The sequence below is a fragment of the Columba livia genome, chromosome 14 (genome assembly GCF_036013475.1).
Source record: "Columba livia isolate bColLiv1 breed racing homer chromosome 14, bColLiv1.pat.W.v2, whole genome shotgun sequence".
Classification (NCBI taxonomy): domain Eukaryota; kingdom Metazoa; phylum Chordata; class Aves; order Columbiformes; family Columbidae; genus Columba; species Columba livia.
The window spans coordinates 15,243,423-15,261,046 of NC_088615.1; the positions used below are offsets into that span (position 1 = coordinate 15,243,423).

Consider the following 17,624-nt stretch of genomic DNA (forward strand, 5'->3'; position numbering starts at 1 on the left):
AGGGACAGGTCCTGGTGACACCTTGTGCTGCCTGTCAGGCCCTGTCTTCTGAAATCCAGACGTCTCTTTACTGTCTGCATCAACACAAGTTATTTAAGCAGGAGCTGTAAATCCTGATGAGGGTAACTAATTTTCACAGAAACCAAATCTCTTCTCCAAGTGGGAAGATAGCACGTGGAGTAAGTGCTGCTGACAGGGCATCAAATATGTTAATTCTGAGAAGAGCAAGAATCGTTAGTGGGACAGCTCCTGTTAGCTAACCTTACACCAGGGTCTGTGCTATGACATAAAAGCTGTAGTAAAAAATTATCATGGTAAAAATGGCAATGTGATTTAGGGCAACAAAGAGGCTGTTCAGTTCCCTTGATTATTACTTTTTTCCACATCTCGAATCAGAGTAGTACATACATATAGATATGATATACCTGGATTTGTTAGAGCTGAATGCAGGTGAAGGATCTAGAACTCTTATCTACATACATACTTATCTTAACCTTCCTTTTTTCTTTTTAAAAGTATTTGAGAACTATCCCACATTTGGGTTGATACAGGGGCTGAAAATGTGGCTGACAATTGGTACATATGAACAGGAAGTTAACAAGCTGCCCTCTTTCCAGCAGGAGTGCTCAGCTCCATTTGGACCTCTCAGGACTGACTCCCCAGCCATCTGGTTTCAGAGATGATGATAACCTGGGATTTCTTACCTTTAGGCAAATATACGTTGCTGACCAACAGACACCTGTTATTCCACAAGCGCTCCCAGTCACATCCCACTCCAGCAGGACAGAAGCCTCACTTCCCCCAGCATGCTGCCTGGTTTCTCCACTTCAGATGCATCTTCTGGCCCCAAATGAAGGAGAACTGGGTGGCCAATAACTTCTACTTGTGCAGATAAGTAGATCTTCATGCACTAACATGTTGAGGGCTCTTCTGTTTCCAGCTTTTCCACCTCTGTGGACGAGCAAAGATTACAGAATTAATCCCACGGTAAGAAAAAGTTATTATTGCATTCAAAAGTACCTTTTTTCACAGGCTGAGTTGTGGCACATGCCTCAGTTTCACCCTACCATGCTCTGGAGGACGTTCCCAGAGATGCTGTGGGGACAGACCTCATTGCCACCCACCCTCCTACCCACTGTCCCTTGGAGCAGACACAGCGCTCCAGACTGCACAGGCAGCAGGATGGGATGCTCATCCTGCAATGGTGACAGGCTGAGAATCAAATCACAGGTGTCTAACATCTCACAGCAGTAACTGGGACTTTGGACAGCCGCTCGAGCAAAACTGATGCTGAAAAATGAATAGAAAGCATACGCACGTGCCGGTGAGCCAGAGTCGGCAGGGACAACAACAAGTCAGGTCTGGTGCTTCCCACGGGGCGCTGGTGTCTCTCCAAGCAGGCTGGTGGCTCAGTGGCAAAGGTGACTGTCCCCAGGTCGCTGGCTGCCCATCCATGTGGCCAAGAGCTGGCCGGGGCAACACAACCTGCTCAGGCACCGCAGCGACACCAATACCAGTTTTCACACAGACAGCTTTATTTTCACATTTCTGCATGTTTTCAAGAGAATGGGCTTTTTCCTGGGATGTGCTAGTAGACATATGATACCCTACAGAATGGAGTTTAGCAAATTTTATATTTATATATATGTACACACATATATATAGTCTCGCAAAATATCTTCTGCATTACTCCATGTGTCAGAATGGATGTTTACAACAAACCAGAGCTGAAGGGACACTGCGAGGTTCTGTTTTATTTCTATCTGTAAAATAAAATAGTGCTTGTGTTTTTCTTTGACTTTGTTGCCTGTTCTCCTGGTTATACTTAAGCAAAAATGCTGAAGAGCAAAGATATGCCTATAAGCTTTCAATTTTTACTATACCGAGATAACATCAATGATGCAGGTAGAACATTTTTGGACAGTTATTTACACAAGGGCCAGACTATCAGTTAGTAATAGGTGTGTGTCACTGCACCAAATATGAGAGCACCCCCGAATGAGTGATGCAGCTAAATAATTAGCACATAAATGTTATGCTCACAGCACAGTTTAGCACTTTCACAGCCTCTGTGCAGATTGATACATGTTTATAAGATCTTGCTTTTAAAAGTTTCCCCGGAAATTTTTAACCTGACAGTGTCCCTTAAGGTAAAAGTACATACAGGGCTTATGACAGGACACCTTCCTATAGATATTTTCTTTTTATTATTGAAACCAACATTTTTAAAACCATTCAATAAAATGTAACAGAAATTGCTGTCAGAGAACAGCATTTGTAAGAGTGAAGCTATGCATTGCTGCTCCATTAACATGGCTTTAGTTATCTCAACTTTTAGTATTTGCACATTTCCCTAGGTCTTTCATGGCACTTCCATGAAGAAGAAGAAAAAGTCTGTTAGGCTGCTGCTACCATCCCCATCAGAGATCACACTTGGCCACGCCGCGCTTTGTCCTCAACTCTTGTCACAGGCAACACCAAAGCTCTGCCCGCGACGCCTGACCCGCGGGATGGCCGTACCCTCAGGTGTATAGCTCCATGTGTGATTACTCACAATATTGCAATGCATTCGAAGTAACAGGAAAACAAACACTGACAGTAACAGGCACATTACATTTTTTTTTTTGCATTATCAATCACATTCCTATTTTTCAACAGATTGTTACCTAAATGCATGTTAGAAAGGCTTTTTTTTTTTAAGAAATGCCGGCATGAAGATGCAGACTAACCATTTGTAACTAATGAAACAGACTAAGGATTCAGACGTTATTTAAACATTCACAACTGAGAAAATTTGCACAGCTGATAGCACTGACAGATAGTCTAACTGCAGCTTAGAAGCCAGCATAGTAACTACCTTCCACGTACCGGCAGGAGGATTTACAATGGTATGAGATTAGAATTGCATACTATGTTTTATTTAGAAAGCTGTAGTAAGTATTTGCCATAAATATTGCAAGCCCCATTTATGAGTGATGGGAGGCTTTGCAAGTTTACAAAGTAACATTCACAGAAAACATAAAAAACAAACCCAAAGACGTTTCCATGCAGAGTACGGTTCTCTCACAGTCACTGGATCTGTTTTATCTGTTGGCTGGAGCACACAGGCCATGTACACACATAAGACAGCTCAGGCCAAATTCATCGCAGTAACTCCAGTACTTAATGTAGCTTCAGGGACCACAGTATCATCCCACTAACAACATTTTCTTTTGAAAAGGGCACATTCAAAACTTTTCAGGCTGTATGAGCCATGTCATGAGCACACTGTTAGAGGACAAAGGCACTGTGCTAGCCCATCACAAATGCTGTGTTTCCATTATCCTGACCACTTTTCCCTCATCTGAAGTTAACAGATAATAAACAGATGCTCTTTTGGTATAGGGAAAAAAGCAGGTAATTAATTTCATTGACTTCTGTCATTTGCTAAAGCAATTGCAAGAAGAATCAAGAAGGAACAGTGTAAACATTGTGCCTTATTTCAGCTACAACTGATGTCGTTATCAAGTGCCTATTAAATAAGAACTGAACAGACAATACCGGACACCTGGGGGACAAGGCTACTCACAGCATCGCATCACCTCTGCGAATCACAGCATGTTATTAGAGCTGCTATGTTCTGTGTCGCTGCCAGGAAGAAATTAATTAATGGTATTTGCATGAAAGGCAATAAACAGGGTAGACTAGGGTGTCCCTCCTGCATACATGTAGCTTCACTCAGTTGTATAGCGCTTTTGATGACAAGTCAGCAACTGAAAGGAGTAAAGTTAAGACTACATAGAAGTGTATGGAGGAGCACAGTAAAAGGGGAAAATGTCCCATCTTGGAGAATTAGCATAGCATTACTCTAGTACTGATCAGATCTACCTCTATAATCAGGAATACTTCAACAGATTCTATTTTTATAAAATATAGGGTTACAGAAATGAGTCATTCTATATATTTTGTATTATAAAAAGCTTCCACTTACGTAATTTTTAAAATATATCTTCACTGCTAACAGTATCTTTGTAATATAGTATCTGATATAATAAAAATATATATGCTTACTGGATGGGAGTGATGTAGCTCTATGGCAGGGACTCTCCTCTCTGTGTGCTCTGTGCAGCTGGAAAGTTGGCTGTTCCCTCCTTCCCTTGGCTTCTCGGCCATCGGCTGCCTGGGGATGGCAACGGCACCCTGGTGCGCTCACTTTCCTAAAGGTCCTCCGCAAAGCAGGCTCTGACAAATAATCTACTGGGCAAAATCCAACCTTGGTGTAGATTCGTTATGTGATTCTTTCTGTTTTACTAATCAAAAAACCCAGCCCCTCTAACCAATGCTCTGTTTGGCAATAGTAAGGAAATGGGACTTGTTCAAGCCTTGTGGGAAAAAAGATTTTGCTATAGAAAACGTTAAATTACCCAAAGGGACATAAGGGCCTGGCAGTTAACTAAGTAGGTCCCAATTAAACTTACGGGGCACCTTGTGGGTGCTGAGGTCTGTATGTGAAACAGTTGCATCATCTGGGCCCTTTTCTGCACTAACTAAAGCTGGAAAGCTTAAATAAATCCATAAAGTGGACAATTTCCAATGGAAAAATACGAACATTCAAACAATGATTCTAGGAAGCATGTGCCAAACTACACCGAAAGGACCAGAGGACACGAGCACGGTGCTGCTGAGACGCACACTGGAGATCACCTGGTGTCCCACCATGTGCTGGGACGGCAGAAGTTGGCTGGGGACAGAGCAGGTGTTCATCTTCCTGTACCAGCCCTTATGGACCTGCCTGGTCTTGCAAGAACTTATCGTCATTGAACAGGATTCGTTCTGCAGTTTGAATTTTGTACATGTAACACATGTTTTGCTCCTTTCTGGCTCACCCTGGCATGAAGTTCCTCTAGTTACTGTGTTCAGGAGAAACTCCACCAAACTCAGTGTGGTGGTATCAGTGCATGTGAGAGGAAAAGCAGGATCTCCGCAGAAATGGGGATATTGGCTACATAGGCTATCTGCTTAATGGTTTACAGTTCGTTTTTCACTGGCTGCCCTGGTAGGTTTGATTTTTGTCAAAGCAGATTAACAGCAAGGCATTCATAAAACATTTTGCTGTATGGTAGTATGGACTGAGCTTTTCACTTGCAATAGATGGCTGAGTAAGCTATCAACATGTGCTATCATACGTAATTAAGCTTGCTAGATTAAAAGCAGAACTTGTGCCTAGCAAACAATGCTGTATATTACTCATTGAACTTCGAACAGCAGTTCTCTCTTGTCAGGTTTTATTAAAATATTCACATGCTTCCAAAACGAAACAAAGGTCCACCGGTGTCTCCTGGGGAGAAGAGGTGGGATCGATTGCATTCGGTTGCCATTTGGCTGGAGATGTCATACAAAATCCTCACAATTGGAACATGGCTCAATTGTAAAAAGCTTTCACCCAGAAAGGAGGTCCTTGTTACACGGAAGGTCTCTGGCTCCTCCGGTGCTCGCCAGACATGGTTACATCACGTTCTCAAAGAGCTGTAAGGATCGCATGATATTGTCGTCCTGAAAGCAACGAGAAGACAGACATTTTCATAAAACCAGCACTGACAAGCGTGACTTGTAACTTTGCACAGCACACAATCAAAAGCCTTGCTTTTATAATGCTTCTCATCCTCGATTAGCTGGAACAGATTCAGTGATCAGGTCCTGCTTCAGCAAAGCAGTCGTCTCTTACTTTGGCACCTTAGCTGGTTTCACAAGCACAGGATCTTCTCATAAGCTTGACATCCAGCATGAGCTACACTTTACTGAGGAAAACCAGACAGCAGCACTGAGCTTGTGACTGTACTGAACCCTCAGAGTTCAGGGCATTTCATTGATCCTGAATATGCAAATATGCACTTAGCTAATATGCTTCAAAAATCCAAAAGCGGCTGCAGGTTTTGAACTGATGAGCAAGCTGCCTTGAAGGACCACTTCATCCCAGAAATACAACCAGCTCAAAGCCTGAATACATGCAATCTCAGCCCCTGCGAGGTTCCTAGATCCAAATGAGAAAGTTGGACACACAAGGGAAATCCCAGATTGCTTCTCATGAAGTCTCAAAATCATACTTCAATGTAATAAGCAGAGTAATGTTTGAAAACATAATGATGATTCTACTCTCTGCCCCCAATAAATTCAGTTGTTCCAAAAGTTAGAACAACTGTTTGTCTGTAACATGAAAATAATTTTCCACGTTGAGCCACTGAGAAGAGCTATTGCATCTCACTCCTCCATCTTATTTTGAGGCTGCATCCATCTCTCTCACTTCTAACACACTTCGGTGGGTACCAGTATGAGGTATCACCTTGCACGGGAAACCCATCGTCCTCCTCAAAGTGATGCAAGGACTTCACTGCCCATGAGCCATACCCTCAGAAACTGCAGCGGTAAGCACTATAGTGCACTTTGGGTTGTTTTTCATAAGGGAAAAAAAATATCTTAGTGCTGCAGGGCTCAGTCCTGTCTGCCAGGAACCCACGTGTGACAGTGCATCAGCCTGCACAGCTCCACTGCAAGTCTGGCAGCAGAAGGAACAAACCCAAACTAGGGCAGAGTATTAAACTCTAACAGTTAAACCTAACATAAAGCTGCTTCAATACTGAGACCACTAATCATACACACGCATCCAGCCTGAGGGCAAATTATGAGTGTGAAAAACAATACACAACACACATGATTAAAGACAAGGCCAAAAATAAGCTAAACAATCAGGAGGGACCAAGAATGAAGTAAATGAAAAAAACGAGCCTTGTATTATGCATCTGCTAACGAGAATTTTGCCACCTGAAGTCCCTGAGTGAGAAGTAATCTGGAGTAATCAGAGCACTGGCCCAGGCTGCCCAGGGAGGTTGTGGAGTCTCCTTCTCTGGAGACATTCAGAACCCGCCTGGACATGTTCCTGTGCGACCTCACCTGGGCGTTCCTGCTCCAGCAGGGGGATTGGACTAGATGATCTTTTGAGGTCCCTTCCAATCCCAAACATACTGTGATACTGTGGATGCTAGAGCCAGACTTAACCCAGGACCAGTGGGAACCAGCCCAGCCCTCCCCATCGCTCAGTACACAGAGCTGTCTGACTGCGCAAGAGAAGAGGTTTTATCAGGGAAATAAAATACACAGGAGGGCTGCTATACAATTATTTGCACCAGCCATTATTGAACTGATTAAATATTAGAGATATCTCTGAGCAAACATTCACACAGTGAATTACAGCCTAAGACAACAGACACTTGGCCAACTGCATGTTAATGTAGATGTTTGTGCCATTGGTAAAAATACAAATATTTATTACAGTCAACCTAATGTATGAAACTTGCAAGAGGAAGCTTATTTCCAAAACAGAAAAACAAATAAAAAATTGCCCTGATAACAGCATTTGCTTTCAATGTTTGATCATGAAAACATCAAGTAGTTTTATAAATCATTGCTGTAACTACATGATTTTGAGACCTTTGGCTATGGGCAGTTCCAGCAATGTGGTACCTGCTAATGACACCCGGGGGCAGCACACAGAGACAACATCAGCCTCTTACAAAACCAAAACAAAACCCCCAAACCAACAAACCAAACCAACCAACCCCAAACCACCAAAACCCACCAAAATAAACCAACCCAGGGAAGTTTTGGGGCATTATGAGCTTTCCCTAGAGTTATTTGCTTGTCCACAGAATCAGGTAGTACAGTTCACTCTGGAAAATAAAAGCACTGGCCACCAGCAGTGGAAATGAAGAGACCCTGTCCTGACCCTGCTTCCCTATTCAGCAAATGCTGTGGCATGAGCTAGACCTTTCATTGCAGTTATAATTTTGTCCTTACCTCCTGACACGATTCAATAAACTCATCTAAAGTTACAACACCATCTTTGTTTTTATCCATTTTCTGCAAAATAAAAAGACACAATTGTTTCCATAGGTAATACTACAGTTATAGCATAATATATTATTTGATGCAACCGTATAAAACTGTGGTGGCACTTTACAAGCTTAGATTACAGACTCAGTGTCATTGGATAAATTTGCTGACTGCTAAGGACTTGTTTGCTCTGGTATTTGGAGCACTTTTGAGGTCACCTCCAGCTATTCCTTCCTTGGCATGCACAGCAACCTCTGTCCTTATTACATAATTTATTTATTCACTGTCTCACCAACCAGCACCCATATTCCTGTCTCTCTTTATGGGCAGTTGAGAGAAGCACAGAAGGGCTACAACATGTGCAGAGGCTTCAGGCTTTCTGGATGTGGCACATCCCAACACAAAGGGTTGTGCTGAGAGAGAAATGGGACTCCCTGGAGCCAGGAAAACAGCAGACACTGTAGGATTAAGCTGAATGGATGCTAGGGTTTATTGTTAAATATATAGTGGGGCATAGGACTGAACTTGGGGCTAACCTTACAGTAAAGTATATCAGTGCATAGCTCAAGTGTTAAGAAAAACACATAAAAAATCAAGTACCTGGAAGAATACTTCTACATGCTGCCTTGGAGCATCTTCCTTGAGCACTGGATATGTGTACTTTCCCATCATGTCATAAATTGCCTTCACAATATCCATCATTTCCTGCAGTAGTGACGTGCCAGCACAAACACAAAAGGGAAATTAATAGAAATGATAGCTCATTTATTTTTATTTTTACTACCTTTTTCCTCACTCTCCTTTTCCTATTACAAAACAACACAGAGAATACCTTTACATGTGCATGACGTATCATCACACTCAAGTTCATCTAGAAAACCCAACCCCTTCTCCACACCTCGCACAAACCACGACACAGCTCCACGACCAGCAGCACTAACCACAAACCCTCCAGGTATGCACAATAGTTTTGAAAAGATAAACCAAGATGTCTTCACAAAGTATTCAGGTTGCCATGCTCAAAACCAAGGCTTCCCACAAAGGGAACAAGCAATACCTGATAAGAAGATACAACCAGATGATAATGCAGGATTTGGGAGTGGTGCTGGGGGCTCGTAGTGTTTTGGGTGAGCCCACACTGTACCTCCCAGTGCAGCCACAAACCACTTGTATCTCAGTCACTGGGTGGCTATTGTCACCGTCACCCTCCCCTTTGCAAAGCTTATGCTGCTTGCAGCCATAAAAAGGATTTTGCTCCCGGCTAAAGCAATCCACTAAGACACTATAATATAGGAAAATATGTCTACAAAATCATGCAATATAAGATGATTGTGCACTTCACTTACACACCAAATGATCAAGTCCAGCCTGATTTGCATTTAATTAGATGCACGCAAAATTAATTGTGCTCTGCAACAGAAACCAGTCAGTTCTCTTCAGAAATCAACCACATTTGCCAGAAACAGCCTTACCTCCTTGTTTATGTAGCCGTCCTTATTTATGTCGTACAGATTAAACGTCCACCTTAGCTTTTCATGAACAGTTCCCCGCAACAGAATGGACAATGCCATCACAAAATCCTGGTTTAAGGCAGAAAGAGAAACATGAATTTTCATAATATCCTCTTATAAGTTACCTTCTTTGTATAATGCCAGTTAAAAAGCTTATCTTTTTAGGATAGAACATGTGGTTATCACTCTTCTGACTCCCTTTTCAAAAACGTGTCCTCTCTGTCCTAAAGGACAGTGGCTGCTCTGGCTCCTTGGACTTGCCAGAATCAGCACTGTTTGCTCAAGGCCAGAAGCTGTGATGCCTTCCTTGCTACCCATCCAAATTTATCGTGCTCTAAACTCTAAATGCTGCATGAACGTAAGCATGGGAAAAAACATGTCTGGTTTTTAAGAGCACCACAAGATGCTCCAGTGGCAATTCTCCTCCTAGAAATGGTCTGCAACAAGGAGTCACTGCTGATGCTTTCTCACCCCCAGCCCCAGGCTGCTACTGAAGGAGGAGGAAAATCCAGCGTTTTCTCTGTGTCCACCTGGAGACAGAAAGATCTGAAAGTCCTCTAACATGGACAGCCGTGGGGTTTGTTCTCTGGATTGACCAGATGTGATTCCCACCGCTAATTACTCAGTCTGAGACACAGCATTTTATTTTCTGCTTACAGTAAAGTTATTGCTTCTAATAACTTTGATTCATTGGTTATACTGCATGGTGGCTCATTCAATCTAAGTAGCATCACTACATGGATTTATTATTTATTATTAGGCTGATCTTCAATCTAACAGAGCCATACCGTTCCTGATACCCCATTTAACACACTTAGTGCTTCCTGTGTTATCTCCATCAGCTCTGCATGGGGCAGCGCATCACTCCTTACAAACCGTTGCTCCTTTTTTCCAAAGCTAAGAGGAATTTGAATTTTCTGAACAGTACAAAAAAGAGGACAAAAGGCTTATGTTTGACAACCACTAAACAGGCAGGTTTTCCAGGAAGGAAAGCTCAGCACTTTTTTAAGAGAAAAGAAAAAATAAATTCTTATCTAAGCATTTTGCTGTGTCTCAGTGTGTTTAGGTTTCTGGAAGTCTCTAACTGCTGAGTAGCTGCCATGTGCAAAACTCCCACTGCAGCCATCGCTTACACACACACACACAAATATATATATATGTGTGTGTAACATCCCCATTTTACATTTGATAAATGAACTAATTTCTCCGTCTCACCTGGAAATTACTGGAGTTCTTAGCTATTTGATGGCAAAAGCAAGACTGCCTATGATTTCTAGTTTTATGATCACAGTAAACTGTCTTTAAAATTCTGAAGTTCATCCTCCACAGGCCTATGACCTAACATATCCTTTCGCTGCCCTCCAGCTATGTGTAGGAGCTTGGAGAATGGTTATTTGTAGCCACAACAACAAGCCTTTTAGTTTGGTTTGGTTTCCCTAGGAATGAAGTACCTGAGATGCTTGTTCAACATATCAACTGAAGTTTAAAAAGCCGTATTCCAGGAACATACAAACATAGCCATGCAATGCATGATGACTGATGAAGACATACAATGTACTGGTTTTTCTTCAATGTCTGAATTATCTGTGGAAATCACTGGATGGAACTGCCCTTGACCTCTCTGCTATATAAATCTCTGCACTTTCTCCTTGTGGTACTGAAAAATGTGATCTACATGCTTCTTTAGTGAAAGAAAACATGCAACTCCATCTGCATAAACTAAACTGAACAAGATTTTAAAACGGTTTTAGACTGAAACCTCTAACCCATAATCCAGCATGTCCTACTAGTTTACAGTGAAGAATGGATGGAGAAGCTGAAAAACACAAAACTGAGAAAGAGATATTGAAGGAGGATGTAAAACAATTACCTCAAACTTCACTGAGCCGTTCTGTGCAGTGTCAAATGCATTAAAGAGATAATGTGCATACATGCTAGCATCTGAAAAACACAAAGGGCACTGATTGGTACAACAGTTCATTATACACCCATGGCTCTAAACAAGATTCATGATCTTATTTTCCTTTTGTAGAAAATCCAACCTTGCAGCATTGCCAGATATTCTGTGAACTAGTAAATGTTAACATGGACTTGCACACTCCCCACATGGTCCCTTAAAACAGCCTTGAAATGTAAAAGCTTTTGATAGAGTAGAAACAACCTGGATTATGTGGCTGTACTTGAAAGAATGAGAAAGAAAAAAAACACTCCCAAGAGCATCTCTGGGGCAAATGGAGTATTAGTGCTGGTGGGAAATGCAGCAAAAGCCCCAAGCAGTGATCGCAGCCCGTGTACTTCCTTGCTCTGCCTTCTGCTTTGTGTGAGATACGGATGAGACTCTCCAGCCTTGGAAAGGGCCAGTTCCTGTCACTTGAGTTTGGCCCATGACTGCCGAAGAGCAATCTCATCCGAGACATATTTTCTTCCTTTCGAATCTTAAACTGCCAGGTTTAGAAAAATCCTTTCTATTGAGAAGAACAGTTTCTATGGCCAGGGGAAGGATGGCTGTTAACTGGGAAAAACAGTAATGGTGTGCAGAAAAAAAATCAAATGGGTGTCTGAGCTCAGGACCTTCACTGGCCTGGGCTCTGCAGGCAAGTCACACTGCTTGCTGTATTACCAGAGCCCAGCTTTTCAAGATGGAAGAAAGTGACATTAGGTCTCATTAATTATTTCATTGATTCTCTAGCAGCCAGGTACTTTTTTGTCCCTTCTATTTGCCTCTAGCACACAGCACTGGTCAACCTGAGCCTTTATATCCTATGTGTGGGTATTCAGGTGAAGCCTGGTGCCACAAGCTATGCAAACATCCAGGGGGAATCACCCAGCATCTCTCTACTCTGATCTCTATGAAATTATTAAATATTTTCATATTATTCAAATCCAGGAAAGTATAACTGTGCAGAAAAATCAAATACTTAAGTTACTATCATCCATAACAATAGAATACACTGGACTGTAGGGGAAAAAAATTGTGGTGGGGTCACCATCTCTGAAGGTATTTAAAAGGCATTTAGAGGAGGTTCTCAAGGACATGGTTTAGTGCTAGAGTTGGGTTATGGTTGGACTTGATGATCCTGAGGGTCTCTTCCAACCAAAATGATTTTATGATTTTTAAGAGAATGATTCTGAAATAAAATAGCTCCAAAAGGAAACCACAGAATTACTTATGGGACAGGGCTACCAAAAACTAATTCAGATCAACTAAACAGTGAATTAAAAATATTAAACTAGAGATCTTATTTCAATAAGGTATGAAGTACATTAAGAAATACAGGATCACTGGTGTAATTTGATGACGGATTAGCAAAAATGAAAATCTGTCAAGGACAGGGTCCCAATGTAACAAAAATATCAGAAGCCTGGGATGACACTGTACAAAGTTGTCATAATTCAGAGCTACTTTACTGCCTCTGGCATGTACAAGTTTATCTGTACAGAGAGCCATAAAAGTGAAAAAAATCTCTGAGGAATCTAAAACCTCAAAATCTATGATGCTAAGGTTATCCAAACTGTTTGGAAACCAAGTGAAAGAAAACAGTGGAAAATACAAAACCACGTCTGCTGTCACACTGATTTATTATTAAGCATGAATTTACTACCGCCATCATTAAACAAGGGAGGACCACATTTCAAGGGAACGGAAGAAAATATGATGTTTCTGTGCCTGATTGTTTTTCACCCATGGGAAGGAAGGAGTCACCCGAGGTGTGTCTCTTAAAGGAGTTAGTGCAATCACTTGGGGTAACTGGAGTTCCTTGGACATACTGGAGCTTAGGTTGAAAACACAGAATATATCCAAAAATACATTAAGATTATAAATACTTAAATTTTTGCATATTTGTTAAAAAAATGAAACAAACTGGTTGCTTTTATAATAAAACCAAAAGCAACCACAATAGGAAATCATCAAGTCCAAAACGAAATATAACTTAAACTTTTTATAGGTGTATATCCTTGAGGTCACATGCATTGTAAGACATAATGTGTTTTATCTTCACATTTAGTTGAAAAAACACTTGTTAATGACCTTCTTAATGCACATGCCCACAAACACTCTTGCAAAACTTCAGTTGTCATTCCACAATAAATCTATGTATTCCACAGCTGCTACAGAGTGGAAAGCCTCAAATACTGAATCTTGTACTAACCAGCCACTCAAACCCATAACTCACTTCTTTCAGTTTGAAAACAGACTCCCCACAGAACATATCCAGTTAGAAGAACATATAGATTCTTAACACGAGGGGAAGTGATTTAGATTTCTGCCATCCACAGAGTCAGCACAAAACCAGCATCAACTCCAGTTTCTATTTTGGACTTGGGGATCAAAGAGCTGACAACTAGGGGCCATCTTTAATGTGGGTTTACGTATAGTTTTGTGAAATAACTGTTCAAAGGGCCTAACTTAATTTTATTACCTTGAAGTCTGTGTTTTTAGGATCCTGCAGAGTTTAAGCTCAATTCACATTTCTTGCACAGATTACCTGAAGTTGTTTTGCAGCCAGCTGGCAGTCATGAATGTTAAGTCATGCTTCAATAAACCCCACAGACGCAAAGTATTCCGCTTACCTCCGTGAGGGAAGAACTGTGCATAGATCTGTTTGAATGTCTCTTCATTAACAACCCCACTAGGACATTCCTGTTGGAAAACCAAAAAAGAAAGAAAAAAAAAAAAAGTTAAGAAAAAAACCCCCATCTTTGTAAAGGTTCATTTGCAAAACTCTACAAGCCCAAAGAGAACAATTAAATTGCAGTGTTCCGGTTGCACAGCTGAAGAAATTAAAATAATTCAGACTGCAATTTCATCTTCAGCATCTCGTCAAAACGTTAATAGTGGTGCAACAAGTCTAACAGTGCTTTCAGCAGTGTTTAATGGCTGTTTCATAGGATGACCTAGAAAGGCAGCTCATGCCTTCTGTCATATGAAGCTTCCATCTAATAATTACCAATCATGTTAGTTGCAGCTAACACTTCCCTGTCTGATGCTTGCACATATGTGAATTCATTAATCCTCAGCAGGATGCTGTAGCCAGATATCCTACACCAGCTCCCTAAAGACTCAGGGTATATGCCATACTCGTAAGTCCTTACAAACAAGCATTAGTATTAGGCTGAAAAGACTGGATAATTTTTAACCTGTTTATTCGCTCAGTCTTCTGTAAACTTCTGAGCAGCCAGACTGTGTCCATGCTGATTTTCTAACCTGGCAACCTGTGGGGTTATTTTATTTTTAAGCTCTGGTACTAGACTGCAAGGGATTTCTTTTCAATTTTTGCTGCTTCAAACATGGGCAAGAAGGTGGCAGATTTTCTGCCTTGAACTTCCCAACCTAATACTGAGCCCCACAGAGCAGCATTCAGGAAGGGAAAAGGGGATCCCTGCCTGGAGGGCTCACACTTGCTCTGCTGCAGCCAAGCAAAATCCAAGCTATTACGGTAATCTTCTAGAGAAGATGCTCCCTGGGTACGTTTGCAGAGTCTGGACAGCACTCGAGAAAAGGGAGATGTGGTCCTCAGCTCCTCCCAGCAGGGTGCAGGACCACAGGCAATGGAAGGGAGGGGTGAAAAAATGACACAAAAATTGTCCCTGTTTTGTGAATCCTGTTTCCCTACTTTCAACTCTTTTTCAAAAACTTCCATCATTTGGACAATTCAAGAAACATTTGAGAGGAAATTTAGCTTAACTATGGTGCTTTACCACCCCCCACCAGCTCAGTGCTGTTATAACACATGTTCGTGCATTACAGAGAACCTCAGGCACCGTGATCTGCCTATGTGAAGTTTTCAGTCATATAGAATATTTCCCAGTTGACAACACTCTTCCTCACAGATCTGAAGGCAATTTTGAAAACCAAACTAGAACAAACCAATAAAATAACGACGGCACTGATCCTTTGTCACAGAGCACAGAATTACTTCTGTACAGAGATACAGAACAAACAATTGATCCCGCCACTTTTTCTACTTGCCATGTTTGCTGTTGTAGATCTTCCCTTTGTTATATCTTTTCCAGGCGGAAGCATCCCACCCTGAGGAGCACAGAAGGCACTGGGCATCCTTTGGCCATCTCTTCTCTGCATCTTTCTATTTGCACCATACCTTTTGTGAGACAGCAGCCCAGCACTGCAAGCCATGTTCAAGATGCCAGTACACCAGTCATTCATCCTGCAGCATAATGGTGTTCCCTCCCTGTCCCTCTGTTCTTTTCCTAATAAATTCTAATTGTGATTATTGGAGAAATAGGACGGAAACTGTTTTTCAGATCTTTTCAGTAATGCTATGGCTTATCCACTCTATTGACTAACTCTGGCTAGTTTTCAGGCTGCTATCATATTTTCCTCCTAGACTTACCTGCTAAAGTAATGGAAATTAATTTAAGAGTTCATTGTTCTGCACTAGCACAGCTAGGACTGTGCCCCTGTGCAGACTGAGATGTCATGGTAGCACAAGCAAGCTTGGGGATGGACAGAAATGAGTTTGAAAGAGCACAGAGCTGCAGCCCTTCCATCCAAACACACTGCTGCCAGTTGACCCTACCTGGAATACACCTGCCACACCTCACAATGGAAATCCCTGGAGTTAATTAACGAGCAGGTTTGGGGGTGTGTGCCATGGCCCTAGGTAGGTTTGAAGGCAGGAAAGATTTGAGTGGTGCTGCAGTTACAACCAGCAGCCTGGAGCTGCTACAGACAAACACACTCTCGCTGCATGTTACACCGCACTCTGCAGATCCAAGACAGGCAAATCCTTATTCCGGTAGCGTTACAGGTTGTTGAATTTGAGATGAGCAAACTCAGGAAGTCTAAGAAAATCCCTTTGAGTTGGTGACATGGAAATCTGGGGGAAGATTCAAGCCTATGACTCACTTATTGACGAGTTCTTTAGATACCTTTTAAGAACAAAAAAGATTTTGACAAGAAATTCTTCTACCATGAAATGCCTATAAAAGAAAAAAGGCTTTTTTATAAAGTCTCTGATCTGCCAGCATCACCTGCTGATGTGCATTCACTGCCCATGGAAAAGGACAGAATGAACAAGAGAAATCACTTTATCCTGTGCAAGTCAAAGAGGAGAGCAAGGAGGGGTACTTCAGGTGACATCGGACACAGTTCTTTAAATACATACCTGCTTGCTATTGAAATTAGGGTTATCAGATCTGAATTCCTTCGTCCAACACAGAAGAAATCCTGCTGCCTTCTACCCACTATGTGGGTAGAAAACTATCAGTGATTTGGGACAGATTTGAGCTAAGCAAAAGATAATTTGTCTTTATGTCCTGACAACTGTCCTTCCACTGATTACATTTAAGTGTCCCAACTAAAATCCAAATCTGTCACTGTGGTCTTGACCTTGCCAGGGCCACCTGTTCTACAGCCTTAAAGTTGAGGGCTTGTTCCACAGCCAGGGGATGAACAAACTGGCTGGACCACCTAAAGCCAGTAGCTGCAGGACCAGATCCTGGGTTGTCACAGACAAAACAAGACTTTGATTCCAGATGGCAGAATTCCTGGTTAGATGAGAACTCTCAAAACATTCCAAGGCTCCTAACATAACAGCCACTGCCTGGTTTCTTTATCATGAGAAAAACAGTCACATTTTCATCTGTTCTTACCACTTCTAATAAGCTAGAAAGCATTAGAAGAAAAATAATTAGGCAATAAATACCATAAAGGTATTCTCCTAAAGTTTACGTTTCATAAAACTTGTGTTTTAATGTATCTTAAATAAATAATCTGATATTTATTTATGGTACCTTTTAATGATAGGTCAGAGCAAGTACCCTATCAACAGCCATTGCTGGGGAGAAGTTTTCCCCTGGTCACTGCAGTGCTGCTGCCCCAAGACCCACATCAGCCCTTGGCAAACTTCAGAGTATTTGACCAAATTGTCATTCTTTTAAAAACCAAGCCTAGCAGAGTGCCCAACCATCCTTTCCAGCATAGTGCCACAGACCAAACACACAACATGAAGGTGTATTCCTTTCTCTCATCTTGATAAATACAACTATTATATTCACTAAGAACCATCACTTCACATGCTTAAATGCATTTTATAAATGCAGGGACTGGTTTTCTTGGACCTGTTCCACACTGTATTAATAGCCCATGTCTACCAAGATTCCCATCCCACCACCAGCAAGCCCAAGAACGAAGTTCAAGGCTGCCAAGGGCGGGCAGAGCAGAGGCTGCTGCTGCAGGCGCTCTGCTCGCACAGGCAACATCTCCACAGCAGCTTTGGCCACTCT

The 17,624-nt window shown here is 41.8% G+C and overlaps 2 protein-coding genes across 11 annotated transcripts in view; both read right to left on the minus strand.

Annotated features, from left to right (window-relative positions):
• The window catches only part of GABRP (gamma-aminobutyric acid type A receptor subunit pi), a 35,902-nt gene extending 34,398 nt beyond the window's left edge, over window positions 1-1,504 (minus strand). For all 3 annotated transcript variants that reach the window (XM_065030111.1, XM_065030108.1, XM_065030110.1), the window contains exons 1-2: window positions 1,319-1,504; window positions 705-951 (exon numbers count right to left, since the gene is read on the minus strand). The gene's annotated coding sequence lies outside the window, so the exon portion shown is untranslated. The remainder of the gene's footprint in view (window positions 1-704; window positions 952-1,318) is intronic.
• A 9-nt stretch (window positions 1,505-1,513) lies between these two features.
• KCNIP1 (potassium voltage-gated channel interacting protein 1) overlaps window positions 1,514-17,624 on the minus strand; it is a 374,463-nt gene continuing 358,352 nt past the window's right edge. For all 8 annotated transcript variants that reach the window (XM_065030115.1, XM_065030118.1, XM_005503528.3 and 5 more), the window contains 6 exons: window positions 13,950-14,019; window positions 11,248-11,318; window positions 9,339-9,446; window positions 8,467-8,571; window positions 7,831-7,893; window positions 1,514-5,532 (listed from right to left, as the gene is read on the minus strand). In XM_065030115.1, coding sequence (XP_064886187.1) covers window positions 5,485-5,532; window positions 7,831-7,893; window positions 8,467-8,571; window positions 9,339-9,446; window positions 11,248-11,318; window positions 13,950-14,019 — 465 coding nt within the window. In that variant the 3' untranslated portion in view covers window positions 1,514-5,484. The remainder of the gene's footprint in view (window positions 5,533-7,830; window positions 7,894-8,466; window positions 8,572-9,338; window positions 9,447-11,247; window positions 11,319-13,949; window positions 14,020-17,624) is intronic.